The 14,379-nt window shown below is 41.6% G+C and overlaps 1 protein-coding gene across 4 annotated transcripts in view; it reads right to left on the bottom strand.

Moving 5' to 3' along the window:
• Nucleotides 1-616: 616 nt before the first annotated feature.
• Nucleotides 617-14,379, bottom strand: part of SMAD1 (SMAD family member 1) — a 51,002-nt gene continuing 37,239 nt past the window's right edge. For all 4 annotated transcript variants that reach the window (XM_052816690.1, XM_052816675.1, XM_052816682.1 and 1 more), the window contains exons 4-7: nt 12,345-12,461; nt 8,236-8,457; nt 3,938-4,194; nt 617-2,018 (exon numbers count right to left, since the gene is read on the bottom strand). In XM_052816690.1, coding sequence (XP_052672650.1) covers nt 1,875-2,018; nt 3,938-4,194; nt 8,236-8,457; nt 12,345-12,461 — 740 coding nt within the window. In that variant the 3' untranslated portion in view covers nt 617-1,874. The remainder of the gene's footprint in view (nt 2,019-3,937; nt 4,195-8,235; nt 8,458-12,344; nt 12,462-14,379) is intronic.

Below are 14,379 nucleotides of genomic sequence, written 5' to 3'. Positions count from 1 at the left end.
CTATTACTCATGACAGTGACATACACATGCATACATCTGGCTGAACACGCATTCATCACTGTTGCTCAGCTTTCCCTCATGCTCCTGTTAGTGCTGCATGGTCCGTTACAGCCAGGCACAGGCACTGGACCTCCAGTCAACCCCCAGTCTCAAACTCCATCATCCCAGCACCTAACAGACACTTTGCAGCTGCAAAGGGACAGTCCTTCCCTCACCTCTCCCCAGAGCAAAAGCAGAGGTGTGGGGAAAGGAGCACGGACGCTCTTCACCACAACCATGGCAAGGAGCAGCAAGAGCCTGCTGATGGTGCAACCTCAGCAAAATCTCTTCAGATACAGATACTGTATGTTGAAATCTCACAGAAATTTAACTAAGTGGCTAGGATAATTCAGTATTCCTGCATCCATTCTAATCTTGCCTGGTTAGGAAATCTTTTTCTCTAGACTACTCATTTATCTCATATATGGAGTTTAGTAGGGTTACTAACCTGTACTAATCATAAATGTCTAAGCTCAGCGTATCTTCATTTCTAGTTGTTCCTCCTCCAAGACTGTATCTTTATCTGGTTTGTTAAGAGTCTACCAAGAAGTGGACAAGACAAAGTTTTAATCAAATGTAAGCAGTAACAACAGGTTTTATTCAAAACTTCCAGTAAAGAGGACCCACTAGTTTTGGAATAAAGGTACTTAAAGTACTACAGCTTACGTGAATATAAAAGATCAAAGAGAAGAAAATAAACAAAGCAGTAAAAAAAAATAAGAATTAAAAATATATATTTTTTTTTAAAAGTTTGAAATAGACCCACACAGGGATTTTGAAGTCCTCCAAACAATTAACAGTTACTAGGTTTGGCAAAACAAGATTCTCTTACAAAATTAAAAGCCTACTTCTGTTACATAAACTGTATAAAACTGCTCAATAGTTAAAGAGCACTCTGTACAATTTTGTCTTGAAATACATAGAGTTGCAGCCTTCAAACTGCAAGAATTAATCATTTTGTCCTCTTCATGGGTAAAAGAATTAACTAGCTGCACAATTGTTTTGGGGGAAAACGAAGAGGCAAAAATAGTCAGAATTAACAAGATAAAGCCACTATAAAAATGAAATGCACAGCAAAACTCAGACCTCAGTTTAAACTAACAAGCTATGTTTACAATATATTCTACATTTCAGTTGTTGTTTTCCCTTCCCACTCCCACCTCCCCCCATTCAAATATTCCTAATTCCTTTATGGTCTAAATCTAATTAATTTCTAAACTTTCAAATACACCGTACATACATTTAGCAAAAAACATACCTAACATTCTTACAGCAGTATGGTCAGGACACAATTTCAAAGATTATTACACAGTTATTGAGATTAAACCTTTATGACTTTTTTTTTTTCTTTTAAAGAGAACAGCAATCATCAACTTAGACAAATGGTTTTAAGATGTACTGCAGAGAGCCTGCAAAAGGCAGACTTCACCATCAGCTCTTAGCCCCGGAGGACACAGGGGAAAAAAGCAAGCGCTGAACGTAAGGAAGAAAGAGAATCTCAGAATGCCAGCTACAGGAAGATACTTCGGGAACTCAGTTCAACAGATTGTGGTTTTGGCTCGGTCGTCCCCGTTGCACTAAGCCCTGCAAATCAACTTTGCAATAGTACATTACAATGTAAACTAAAATTCTTGATACCAACAGTATGTCAAAGGTTTGGTTTTGGTTTTTTTTCTGAATCCAACAGTTGGTCACAGAAGTCAAGTATTTTCATGGCTCTTATTCAGCTGTTGCCAGTTCGGGGTGCGGGGGGGGGGAAGTGTGTGTCTGACTCATACATCCTTCAAGTACATGCAAGGCTCAATTGTTTCCAAAATGCAGGAGCTTGGGACCTTTTAAGACACTGAAGAAATAGGATTATGAGGAGAGCCCATTTGAGTAAGTACTTTATCCAGCCACTGAAGGGGACCATGAAGATGTATCTCTATCCAGCATGGAGTGCTCGTTACGTCTTGGCGATGATATTCAGCTCCCCAACCCTAGAAATAGAATAATAAGTGGGGAAAGAAAAAAAAAAAAATCACCCTATTTTATAATATCAAATACATGAAAAGCATACTTCAATCATCTTTCTTACCAAAATACTCTAGCTTTCAACAGTCATTATCGGCAGGGTAGCATAATACCCTTCATGCACCAACTATTATCACACTTCAACAAACAAATCTGAAGTTAAAAAAAAAAAAAAAAAAGAAATTTGGAGAAAGTGTCATTTTGAGATCTCTTACTCTCTTGGAATGGAAGTCTTTAAATTCTTAAAGACATAACTTGTGGCAGTGAAAAATTTCCCCATACCTCACTGCCAGCTGCATAATGTCCCAATAAAGCCTCTGAGGAGGGGGGATAATCAAGTCTTCTCTGCCAAGACCAAAAATAGAACAAATTGGGGGGGGGGGAAATGCTGCCAAACATATCCACGAATCAAAAAAATGAGGTCATAGACTGACATTATGGAAGTGGGGGTGAGGCATCTGCCTGACAAGAACCAAAGCATCATTTGCAGGATGGACACGATAAACCAAGCAATAAATCAGAAACATTCCTCTTTGGAGAAAGAGGGCATGGTCATTCCCCAGCAGGCTATTTCTCAAGTTAAGACAAGATAGGTTTTGTTTCAGCTTATACCTGATTCAGTTACAGTTATTACCAAAGATATAAGCAGATATTTAAACAGCATTCAAAATCATTTTCTAAGTGAACCATTTAGGGGGCTGATTCGGAGACAAGACTAAGACAGCCACAGGTACAGTTTGCTCTGCTCTATATTAACCCGTAATGAAGGGATTACGAAGCTCCCAACACAGGTGGCAGCAGCTCTAAACATTGTGCAGTGCAACATCTCATACGCAGGAGGTCTCGTGCAACTGTTCAGGCAACACTGCCATACACCTCTATAGGATGCAGAGCTATAAACAACCTATATCCGTTTTAGCAACTCCTGTCCTAACACATCTGAAAGTTTCTATCCTATCAAGAAGAGCACTTCAGCATATTACCATCCTCATTTAACTACTTTCACATATGTGACCAGTCCTTTTATATCAGTACCTACGTTGACACTCACAGCCACATCACAAATCTTGACCTTGCATGCCCCCCTAGAATAGAAAGGTATGTATTTTATTCTAAATAATTACTGCAGCTTCTAATTTGGGTCAATTTGCTGGTCAAGACAGATTTAGAGGATTATGCTATCTACACTCCCACAACCGCTATAATGACTTACACTGCAGTCCCAGCTCAACTCTCCAAAAATACCACCCAGGAACAGGAGCATGAAGTTCAGCTGGGCCTCTGAGAGAGCAGGAGATGGCATGGACTGTTAACAATGGGCAAAACAAAGGGGCAAAAGCTGATGCTACATAATGAATTGGTGGCTTTTCCACTTTTAGTCTAAGTAATTAATGACTCAATTCTTTTCAAAACTTGTACTGTATGTTGCCATATCCCACAAAATTAAGACGACAAGCCCCATAATTCCAGAGTAATTATGCAAATAATTCTACACACACACACACACACACTATCTATACACATATTAAATACCAGAATTCAACTGAAACACTAAAAATTTACAGGAGGCAATTCAATGAAATTAGAATAGTTAACAGACAGGATAGAAATGCTTCACAAGTGACTATAGACTTATGTGAAGAAACACCTTCTGCAAGTCACCTCAAGCTTTCAAATTATGCGCGTCAGATGGATTTTTTTTCCACGAAGACATTTTAGTTTCATTAAGATCTGTCTTACACTTAACGAACATTATACCATACTTAAAACTCAACAGCTATTAACAGGCTGATGGAGGGAGGCAGTGGACCATTCAAAATCACCACATTATTTTATAAGCAAAATAAATTATTTTTTCTTAAATCTCAAGCAAATTTTCACATACCTTTACAAAACTCATACGGAGAGTGCACATCTTAGTAAGCTCATACACTGTCTCAAAGCCGTGGTTCACTGACTGAGCCAAAAGCTGAGCAAACTCCTGATTATTGAAAATCTTCAAACTGCAGCCACTGGGGATTTTGCAGACCGTGGTGGGATGGAACCCATGATGGTAGTTGCAGTTCCGACTTTGCACAAAAATACTGCTGTCACTAAGACATTCAGCATACACTTCCCCACCAACGTAATAGAGATGAACGCCTGGGAGGAGAATGTTGACATAAGGAGGTTAGATGAATTCACACTGTGTTATCCATTTTTCATGCTCTGTCTTCACAGAGATAGGTTTCTATTTAAAGAGATAAACATTAACTGCATATCAGACCATCACCTGTCTGTCTTCAAACTTGATTTTTACTTTTCTGTTTCATCAGCAGGTGATTTGAAAGGAGGGTGTGTATGTATGTATATATAACAGAAATTGGCAATTCCTGCGGTTTAACATGTTGTATATTCAACAACAATAAACTAGAAAGCACTGCAGTAGTTTTGATGCAGTACATTGGATGGCTTGACCACTTGAACTTTTTCTCATTATATTTATGTAAAACAATAATTGGGAATGCAAGACGAGAGAGCAGAAGCCTACTGCATAATTTGTAGATACTAAAGCAGCCCCAAGCTGGGTTCTCTGGAAAAGTCCTGAATGCTATTTTGGGAAGCATGAGTTTTTTCAGCTCGCTTTAATTCCAGAAAGCTGGAAGAAGAAAACGGCCCTTGTGTTTCTCAGATATATCTGTCAAATGAGGGTACACAACAATTTTATAGTCCTTTTCACTTCTGCTGCCTCCTCCCTCACCTGCCACTGATGGAAGCAGCCCCAGAACAGCAGAATATACCGCCCTTAATCCAGGAGGAAATAGTTAGTGACCTACTATGCCATCTGGACACTCACGAATCTATGGGACCAGATGGGATCCATCCAAGAGTACTGAGGGAACTGGCGGAGGTGCTTGCCAAGCCACTCTCCATCATTTATCAGCAATCCTGGTCAATAGGGGTGGTCACAGACAACTGGAGGCTTGCCAATGTGACGCCCATTTACAAGAAGGGTCAGAGGGAGGGTCCAGGGAACTACAAGCCTGGCAGCCTGACCTCGGTACCGGGGAAGATTATGGAACGGTTTGTCTTGAGAGCACTCACACGGCAGCTCCAGGATAAGAGGGGGATCAGGCCCAGTCAGCATGGGTTTACGAAAGGCAGGTCCTGCTTGACCAACCTGATCTCCTTCTATGACCAGGTGACCTGCCTAGTGGATGAGGGAAAGGCTGTCGATGTTATTTTCCTAGACTTCAGCAAGGCCTTTGACACTGTCTCTCATGGCATACTCATTGAGAAGCTGGCGTCTCGCGGCCTGGATAAGCGCACTATTCACTGGGTGAAAAACTGGCTGGATGGCCGAGCCCAGAGGGTAGTGGTCAATGGGTGAAATCCAGTTGGCGGCGGGTCACAAGTGGTGTTCCCCAGGGCTCAGTATTGGGCCCCGTTCTGTTTAATATCTTTATCAATGATTTGGACGAGGGGATTGAGTGCACCCTCAGCAAGTTTGCAGATGACACCAAGCTGGGAGGCAGGGTCGATCTGCTTGAGAGTAGGAAGGCTCTACAGAGAGATCTGGACAGGCTGGATTGATGGGCTGAGGCCAATTGTATGAGGTTTAACAAGGCCAAGCGCCGGGTCCTGCACTTGGGTCACAAAAACCCCATGCAGCGCTACAGGCTTGGGGAAGAGTGGCTGGAAAGCTGCCTGGAGGAAAAAGACCTGGGGCAAGACAAAAAGGCAAACGTCCGGCTCCTTCTCCCACAAGGAAGGGCCCAGCCCTGAAAGCTGTTGCTGCTCTTCACGGTGCCTTGGCACCCTATCTACAGGCACAACAGCACTGGGGATCTGTGCTTTCCCAGAGACGCAACATCTCATGGCGCTCGGCCGCGGCAGAGCCTCTTGCCGAAAAGGCAAACGTCCGGCTCCTTCTCCCACAAGGAAGGGCCCAGCCCTGAAAGCTGTTGCTGCTCTTCACGGTGCCTTGGCGCCCTACCTACAGGCACAACAGCAGTGGGGATCTGTGCTTTCCCAGAGACGCAACATCTCATGGCACTCGGCCACGGCAGAGCCTCTTGCCGAAAAGGCAAACGTCCAGCTCCTTATCCCACAAGCTGGTTGACAGCCAGCTGAGTATGAGCCAGCAGTGTGCCCAGGTGGCCAAGAAGGCCAATGGCATCCTGGCCTGTGTCAGCAATAGTGTGGCCAGCAGGAACAGGGAGGTGGTTGTTCCCCTGTACTCGGCACTGGTGAGGCCACACCTCGAGTGCTGTGTTCAGTTTTGGGCCCCTCACTACAGGAAAGACATTGAGGTGCTGGAGCATGTCCAGAGAAGGGCAACCAAGTTGGTGAGGGGCACAAGTCTTATGAGGAGCGGCTGAGGGAACTGGGGCTGTTTGGTCTGGAGAAAAGGAGGCTGAGGGGAGACCTTATCGCTCTTTACAACTACCTGAAGGGGGGTTGTAGTGAGGTGGGTGCTGGTCTCTTCTGTCAGGTGGCTGGAGATAGGATGAGAGCAAATGCCCTCAAGTTGTGGCAAGGGAGGTTTAGGTTGGATATTAGGAAAAATTTCTTTACTGAGAGGGTTGTCAGACATTGGAATAGGCTGCCCAGGGAAGCGGTTGAGCCACCATCCCTGGAGGTATTCAAAAAGCACGTAGACAAGGTACTCCAGAACATGGTTTAGTGGGCATGGATGATGGTTGGACTCGATCATCCTGAAGGTCTTTTCCAACCTAAAGGATTCTATGATTCTATGACATACAGGGAACCTTTGTGGAGATTTGCTGTCAGTAGGACTCAATTCCAAGGGCTTTGAGAAAGCAAGAAAATTTGCCTTTTGTGTTTAAAAATGATTTTTTGCTGTTTAAACCTTTCACTTCCCACAATGTCATGAGTCAGAGAAGCAAACACGCAGAATTTAAAAACTAAACTCAAGTCCAGTCAGAAAGCCTTGACTGTGCTCTGTCATGTACGATTTTGCCGCTGACTATGCGTGTACCTGTGTGGGTACATATACACTCCCACCTGATCTGCAAAAACATTTATGGCTATGTCTTCAAGTTTGGGATTTACACCTCCTTCCTCAAAGACTAACAGTTCTACATCATCATTAGTTGTACACATTTACTTATTCAACAGCATCCTTGTCTCTTCCACACGCTGCTTCAGTACACACACAGTTAAGTACTTCAGCAGAACTCTGCCTGCAGCTGGGTTACTTTTAACAAGAATATGAATGAGGTGTTAAACAAATATCCTGATACTTGGTAAGATGGATGGGGAGGAAAAGAAGGAAGAAGTATTAGGACTTGAGTGGCACAGCACAGGTGTGGTGTACTGCTGAGAGCAGCACAAGTCCTCATGTAGAGAAAAGCTCTCCAGACTGAGGGCTCAAACTTGAAGACCTGACAGTTCTCTTCAGTTTCAATTCTTTCCTCCTCTAAGGAGGAAGAAGATACTTCATTAATTGGCACTTACAACATACACCCCACTGCTTGGGCATGCTGAACCCTCAACTGCCTCAGAAAATTTAAGAGTTTACTAATAATGTAAACACCTAAAAAATGTGTCTGGCAGGAATGCCCCATTTGCAGGGGGCAATGTCAGTTTTGCCAGTCATTTGCATTATAGGTGAGTTCTCAGAAAAGAGGACTGTATTAAGTCACACGTAAAACAGAAGATATTCTCTTTTGCAGGACACTGTCACAGCCATAGAAGCACAAAATTTCCACTGAAAGAATCACCAGCCTATGAAAAATGCATTTGGAAAAACTGTTTTATCAGGTTGTCTCTCTAAATACATGTTAGGATAGCTAATTTATGTTGGAACTAAGGCTAGCTAAAAATTTGGTGCCAAGAACTATAATTTGCATTTCCATATACACCAATGACCAATACAAATCATTTCATTAGACAAACTGCCTTATGCTCTCATTCTAATTAAGATTATGATAGCCTTCAGGCAATTAAAAATTGATTAAGGGTAAAAGCTTCCTGTAATTACACACCAGGTAAGAACAATACTTTGCTTATAAGACCTGGCCAGAGAATTATGTATTTACCAACACAAGCACTTATCCCATGTATTTGGGAAGACCAGCCTGCTCTTGAGGCAAGTGGCCCAGGTTGTCACATCTAGGGGAAAATGTGCCCTGCCCCCCCCAAACCCAAAAAACGGATGCAAAGATCCATGCAACTCACCTTTGCCAATATGCCGCCTAGTGTTCTCAATGGTGGAGTTGCGGTTAACGTTCGAGAGTAGCCCCAGGCAAAATCTGTTCTTGTTGTTTGAAGGGTCAGTGAAGCCATCAACGAGGACGCTGGTGGAAGAAGCGTGGAACGCCTCCCCAACACGATTATTCAGCTCGTAGTAGACAATGGAGCACCAATGCTTCGGCTCTTCGTAAGCAACTGCCTGAACATCTGTAAAGCAACAATAGAAATGTTACGATCTAACAGTGCTGGAATACAGGCTCAAGATGTGAAGATTCATAAACCTGCAGATTTCGGCAGAAGGTCACTGAAAGCTGAGCCGGATAAGCAATTGCAGCTAAATGAAGGCTCTTCTACCTTCAGTTATTTTTGAACTCTTCATAGCCACAGACATACAATGGAATAATTTTACCTCACCTCTACTTGCACAAGACTCACAAGAGACAAAGGTTGGCACTAGACATCAACAGAAAAGTGCAGGAAGCTCCTGGGCGCATATCAAGCAGCACCCCAATATCCCTGCCGCATTTTCTACAACACAATGGTGTGGGCCCAGACAACAGAGAAATGCTACAATTATACAGCTCAGCTTTCTTTCCAATTTAGTAAATGAACTTCTACTTCAGTTCATTTTACTCAGCTACCAAATTACAAATCACCTCTGTGCTTACTGCAAAGTTGTACAGTGACAGGAAGAAACAGCAACACACAATTGCACAAGAGACCATTTGTAACTTTGGGTAGCAAGAAGTATAGCAAGGTAGCTTAAATATACAGTCGGCAGATCAATCTTTCAGCATTCGGGGTGTGCACAAATATTTCTCCTGAGCTTCTTGGGGGAAGGGTAGGAGATTTAAAAAACTAAGAGAGATTGATATTTGTCTGCAGAACATGCATGAAGCCCATCTTCAATATGATTAGATATTGCTTGGGATCGGAAGCTGAACAAGGGCATAATGCACAGGAGCCGAACAATTACACTGCGCTGAAGAGCAGATGAAATCAAGGAAGATATTATTTAATGAGAACCTTTTATTCACCAAGTGCTACCAAATGGAAAATCTGCAACTGTTCATCACCAAAAGAATTACTTGTTGAGTAATAGCAAGGATTTCTCAGAAGGGGGTTTTCCAAACTCTGGTAACAAGAAGCTCCTCCTCAGCAGGCTCCTCACTGAAGCTGGGAATCGTGCAGAATGCCGACAGGAAATTCCTGGTTCTACCCATCAAGCTCTAGAAACACACTGAAGTCTTGAGGTAACACTTGTGACTGTGCACAGGGAACAATTTCTCCAGATGATACCGAAGGTCTTTACCAAAAAGAGTTTCCCACTGGGTGTCCAACAACAGCATGGGCTACTTCAGGTATCTCCACCCAGTGTGCACTCTTTCAAGTGCCAAACAGCTACAAATTATTAAACTGCCTCCAAATAAAAGGAGACTAGCAAAGGGATGTGGTTGCTTTATGTGGTTTCTTTTAAACAAAGGAGACTATTTCACTGCTAAGCCTAGCACAGTTGGACTTGCTGCTAAGATACCAACTTTGCAGATTAAAGCTCCAACTACAGGTCAAAGTGCTAAAATGAAAATCAGACTGGTACTATGGGAAAACCTGTTTCTCTGGCCAGAGGTCTCCTTCTCCCAGCCCCAAATCTTCACTGAAATCAGCCAGCTAAGACCAGTGTTCATATTTTCCTCTGTTCACAGATCATACCATTATGAGTTTTCTGACACGTGCAAAACAAAAACCAAAACGTCCTCCCGTAAACCAGCAGCACATAGCAGATAAAAAAGGTGGCAAATAATCAAAAGCAGGATAACACATCCTACATCACTGTGCAAACTTATGAGCACAGTGTCTACTGCTGACGAATAGCTTGCTTAAAACACTGGTAAAAAGGAGCTGATCTTTCCTGATACCCTAGCATTTTCTATCCTTTCACGTCACTGTAAAAAAAAAAAAAACCCCAAACAATAAAATATAATAAAAATCAGTCATTAATTATTAGTAAGAGGTTACCACACTTTTAATTCCCATGAAGATGCCAGCAATTATCAAAGCTGCAGCTTTGCCCCAGTTCTCAAAGTCAGGAAGAAATCTTGCCAGCTGGCCATTCTTACAGAATGAATCATATCTCTCTCACACAGATTTCATACTAACTTCCTTACATTTGCTTTAAGTCATGCAGAGCAGGTGCGTTTAGTCTCTCTATTCCCAGCATGGGCCAACAATGGAAATTACCCAACTTCATTGACAGGATGCAGCTTGTTAAATCAAATCTCTTAAGACTAACAAATCACCATGAAGAACACGCTTCTAAGAAGTTTGCAACAAAAATGCTGCAGTAAGTTCACAGCAAAAACTCTTCTTTTACAACCTGCAGCAGATTTTCTTTTTTTAAGTAGTGCGATTAGAGCATACATATATGAATAATAAACATGTGAAGGCACACAGAAGTAAGGTTTGTTTGGTTTTTTTTTTAAATGAAGGGACAGAGGAGAAAATCCATTGTCCTAAATTACTAGGAGGGAAAAATACTAATAGACAATTTTTATTTTTGAGTGGTTGAATGTTAAAAAGCAAGAATAAAAATGTAAACCCTTTTCTCTTTATCAACTGTCCTGTAATAGAGGAATTCTACAGTACTCGTGTATTTTGTGAGAGGGACAAACATGAAAAGGTCTGCAGTTAGGCATAAACATTTATAAATGTACTTTGGGCAAGCAAGGACTATACATACACACAGAGTATACTGGATCAGCGAAAAGTGGAAATGCTACAGATAAGGTTTATCACATGCAAAACTCATTCCACACAGAGAGTAAACAGGTTAGCACAAAAGCTATCCAAATTGTTCTAAGAGGGCAAATATACTTCCTGAAAGTAGACATTAAGCTTAGCAACAAGAGAAGTTAAAAAAAAAAAAAAAAAAAATCAAACAACAGTTAAATTGTTCATATGCTTGTGATCTTGATAATCATTCTGGCACAGCATCCAGCTTGCTGCTCTTTCTTGGCATGGGCCACAACTGTGTAAGCTTATGTGTTCTCTAAAGGGGTTATTTCTCACAATGTGATGAATGCACTAAATCCTTTACTCAGCAGTCACAGCTGGCTGCAAAGGCTTTAAAAAGCAATGTGTAAAAAGATGTTTGCGTGATAGTACATAAAGCAATAGGGTTGGTTTTTTTTTAATACAGATTTTAAAGTTTGTAGCAGTGCCACACCTCAGGCAGACAGGTCTGAAATCTGAGCCAAGTGCTATCACTGCATGATTCAAAGATGGAAAAAAAAAAATGGGGAGAGAGGTTGGAACAACACAAAATACAAAAAACCTCAAAACACCCTTATGACCAGGAGAAGGGTAAATTATTAAAAGCAGAGCATGCTCTTTAAGGACTGAAGTTTAGAATTCAGGACAAAAACATAATAAGAAAAAACAATTCTATGAGATGTACTGTCTCAGAGGAAAAAATACAGATATTCCAGCTGGCCACGTAAAATGTCCCTGGGCGTTTACATAACTGACAGTATTTGCACCCATCCTCTGATCAAGTCTTTGCTTGGAGAGCTATTCTTGACCATATCTACTGTCATCCACAATTCAGTAGGCTTTATATAGCATTAAGTGCATTGTTCCAATAAATCAATGTAATCATAAGAGAGAAAGACATTCCTTTCCTTGCACACGTGTAATTTCAGCATCGCACACGGAAATGCGTAGCATCATAGGAATTCTTTCTGTTTGGTGATTAGTGGAAGTTCCAGATACAAAACATAACATGACTGGCCATTGAGTTGGTTGGGAGTAAGAAAGTACTAAACCCCATACACTTTACATTTTTCCAAGAGTCACACGACAGCTTCTTGTGTCCTAAATAAATATTTACATTTATAATTTTTTTATCTCCAGATTTACTATTTCATCCCTTACAACAACAGAAAAAAAATTACACCGCTTGTTTTTTTTCTTTTCTACAGCTAAAAATCTCCATAAACAACATACATCCAAAATTGAAACTCAACTATTAAAATTAAGTTCTGAAAGTTCTTTACTCTTAAAAAGCAAAGCAGAAGACAAGAAGGAAGCGTTTTTACCTCCTCTGTGTATGTCAGGATGAATTGTGGGTGCCATCATGTTGGTATCCATTGGCTGGGAGGTATCGTGTGTCATCTGATCTTCCGGAGGCAGGTAAGCAGGAGGGGGAGTATCGGCTAAATATAGAAAAGGCAGAGATACACGAGTCCTCTCCTCTCTTTAAAGTATATATACATACCCACATAAACAGTTTTAGTCTGGAAACGCTTCCAGCCTGACTCAGCTATAGACTTCCACCCACCAGAAATCTGAGAAAGCAATCATGGACCTTGAATCAGGAAAGCAAAGAATTAGTGTGCATATTAAGCACAACTGCAATAAAAACAAGCCACAAAAGAAAGCTCAGCTATGTTTCCAGCCCACATTTTTTGCAGGTTGAAAGTGCCATATAGACAATAAGGCACAAAGAGGTCTTAGGACCAGGCCAGAAGTAGATATCGCATATGGTAAATGTGAACGGAAGTTGGAGCAGAAAACTTCCAGTTTGAACCTTCCTGTTTCCAATGTGATTCTATCAGCAAAGTAAGCAAACTTCCCAGATATATCCAGGACCTTATTATTGTCATTGCGAAGTATTAGCTCTATTTCCCTAGATTGGGAACAGTAGAAAGTGTTCAGGAACCCAAACTGCACAGAAGCAGCTGCCTGGGTCTGGAATTTATCTGTCAGTGTCTCCTACTGGCTGTACTGCCCCGTTCAGGACTGAATCACTAGCATAAAACTAGCCTGTGCACAATGACCGTATTCACTAACACGCTGCTTTCAGCCCTGTTTGAAGCATCCCAGCCAGGTACTCGCATTGCCCTTCAGCTGCCTATTTCACTTCTGGGAAAGCTTCACAAATGGCTTCTTAGAAGCTGCAGGAAGTTGCCAATGTCACCATTTCCCAATACACCAGAGGACACCCTCCTTCAAATCAACTGCACAGAGGTACATGCAAAAGAGAGAAACCCTTGCCTGATCCCTGCAAGCTTTCCTGCAAAAGATGAGATTAGATTACCACTGTACTGTCTCTAGTGAACACGGCTGCTGCTCATCCCACATTTACTTCCATTACTGAGAGCACGGATTGCAAACTACCACAGCAAATAATCACAGGGGCCTCCCAAACCCTGAAAACCAAATTAGCATCAACAAAAGGCAGGAGAATCATACCACTGCTTTGTATGTTTTGTTTCTTTGTGGGGTGGTTTTGGTTTTTGGGGTTTTTTTTTGGTTTGGATTGTTTTTTTTAAGAAAACACATGCTAATGTAATCTATTAACTGCCTACTGTTCAGGTTTTACATCTAATGCTGGCAGGTACCTTGATAATTCCCTTACTTGGATACCATCAGTTAGGCAAGAGAGCAGCAGAGAAAGACAGAGGTGACAACAGGACTGCATTAAAAGCTTAACAGTCTCCACGGGAGTTCAAGTCTTGTGTTTTACTAAGCCTTAAATGTTCGTATGTGTGCAAACATGACGCTAGTGATGCACAGGTAGGAAAACAAGATTGTAAGGCCACAGGCAATGAATTAGCCAGTACTTAGAAAGTTTTCAAGACCTCTGGATAACTGGGGTTTTTTGGTTTTTTTTTTTTGTTTTTTTTTTTTTTTTTTTAAATTTCCAAAAGTCAGCCTCTTTCCCCAGTAGTCAAGACAGACAACCGTCCAGAGCTAAGCGTCAAGGACATTAGTATCTTGACCTCCCCTCTAATTCAATTTCTTCACTGCAGCTGCTGACTTGTCTTTATGGATATGCAGACAGAACAGACGCTCAAAGATCAAGTGAACTTCCACAAGCCAGTGTTCAGGAAGACCTTGTTACAGAAGCCTTTATCTCTGCTGGAAGAGCCCCAACCACACTAATCATATTTAGGAGGAAAAAAAAAAAAAAAAAAAAGGAAAGACAGCTGGTTTTGTGGCAACTTTTTACATTTTTTAGAAAAGCCAATACAAACGCTCTTTCCTTCCCTCCTGCCTCTACGAATTCAGTAGTCTTTACTCACAAGAGAAAAATTTACAGAGAAACAACTATCAGCAGCAGAAATCTAT

The sequence above is a fragment of the Harpia harpyja genome, chromosome 2 (assembly GCF_026419915.1).
Source record: "Harpia harpyja isolate bHarHar1 chromosome 2, bHarHar1 primary haplotype, whole genome shotgun sequence".
NCBI classification, from domain to species: Eukaryota; Metazoa; Chordata; class Aves; order Accipitriformes; family Accipitridae; genus Harpia; species Harpia harpyja.
The sequence above is the reverse complement of the archived record's forward strand: the minus strand, read 5'-3'. Positions and strand labels throughout refer to the sequence as shown.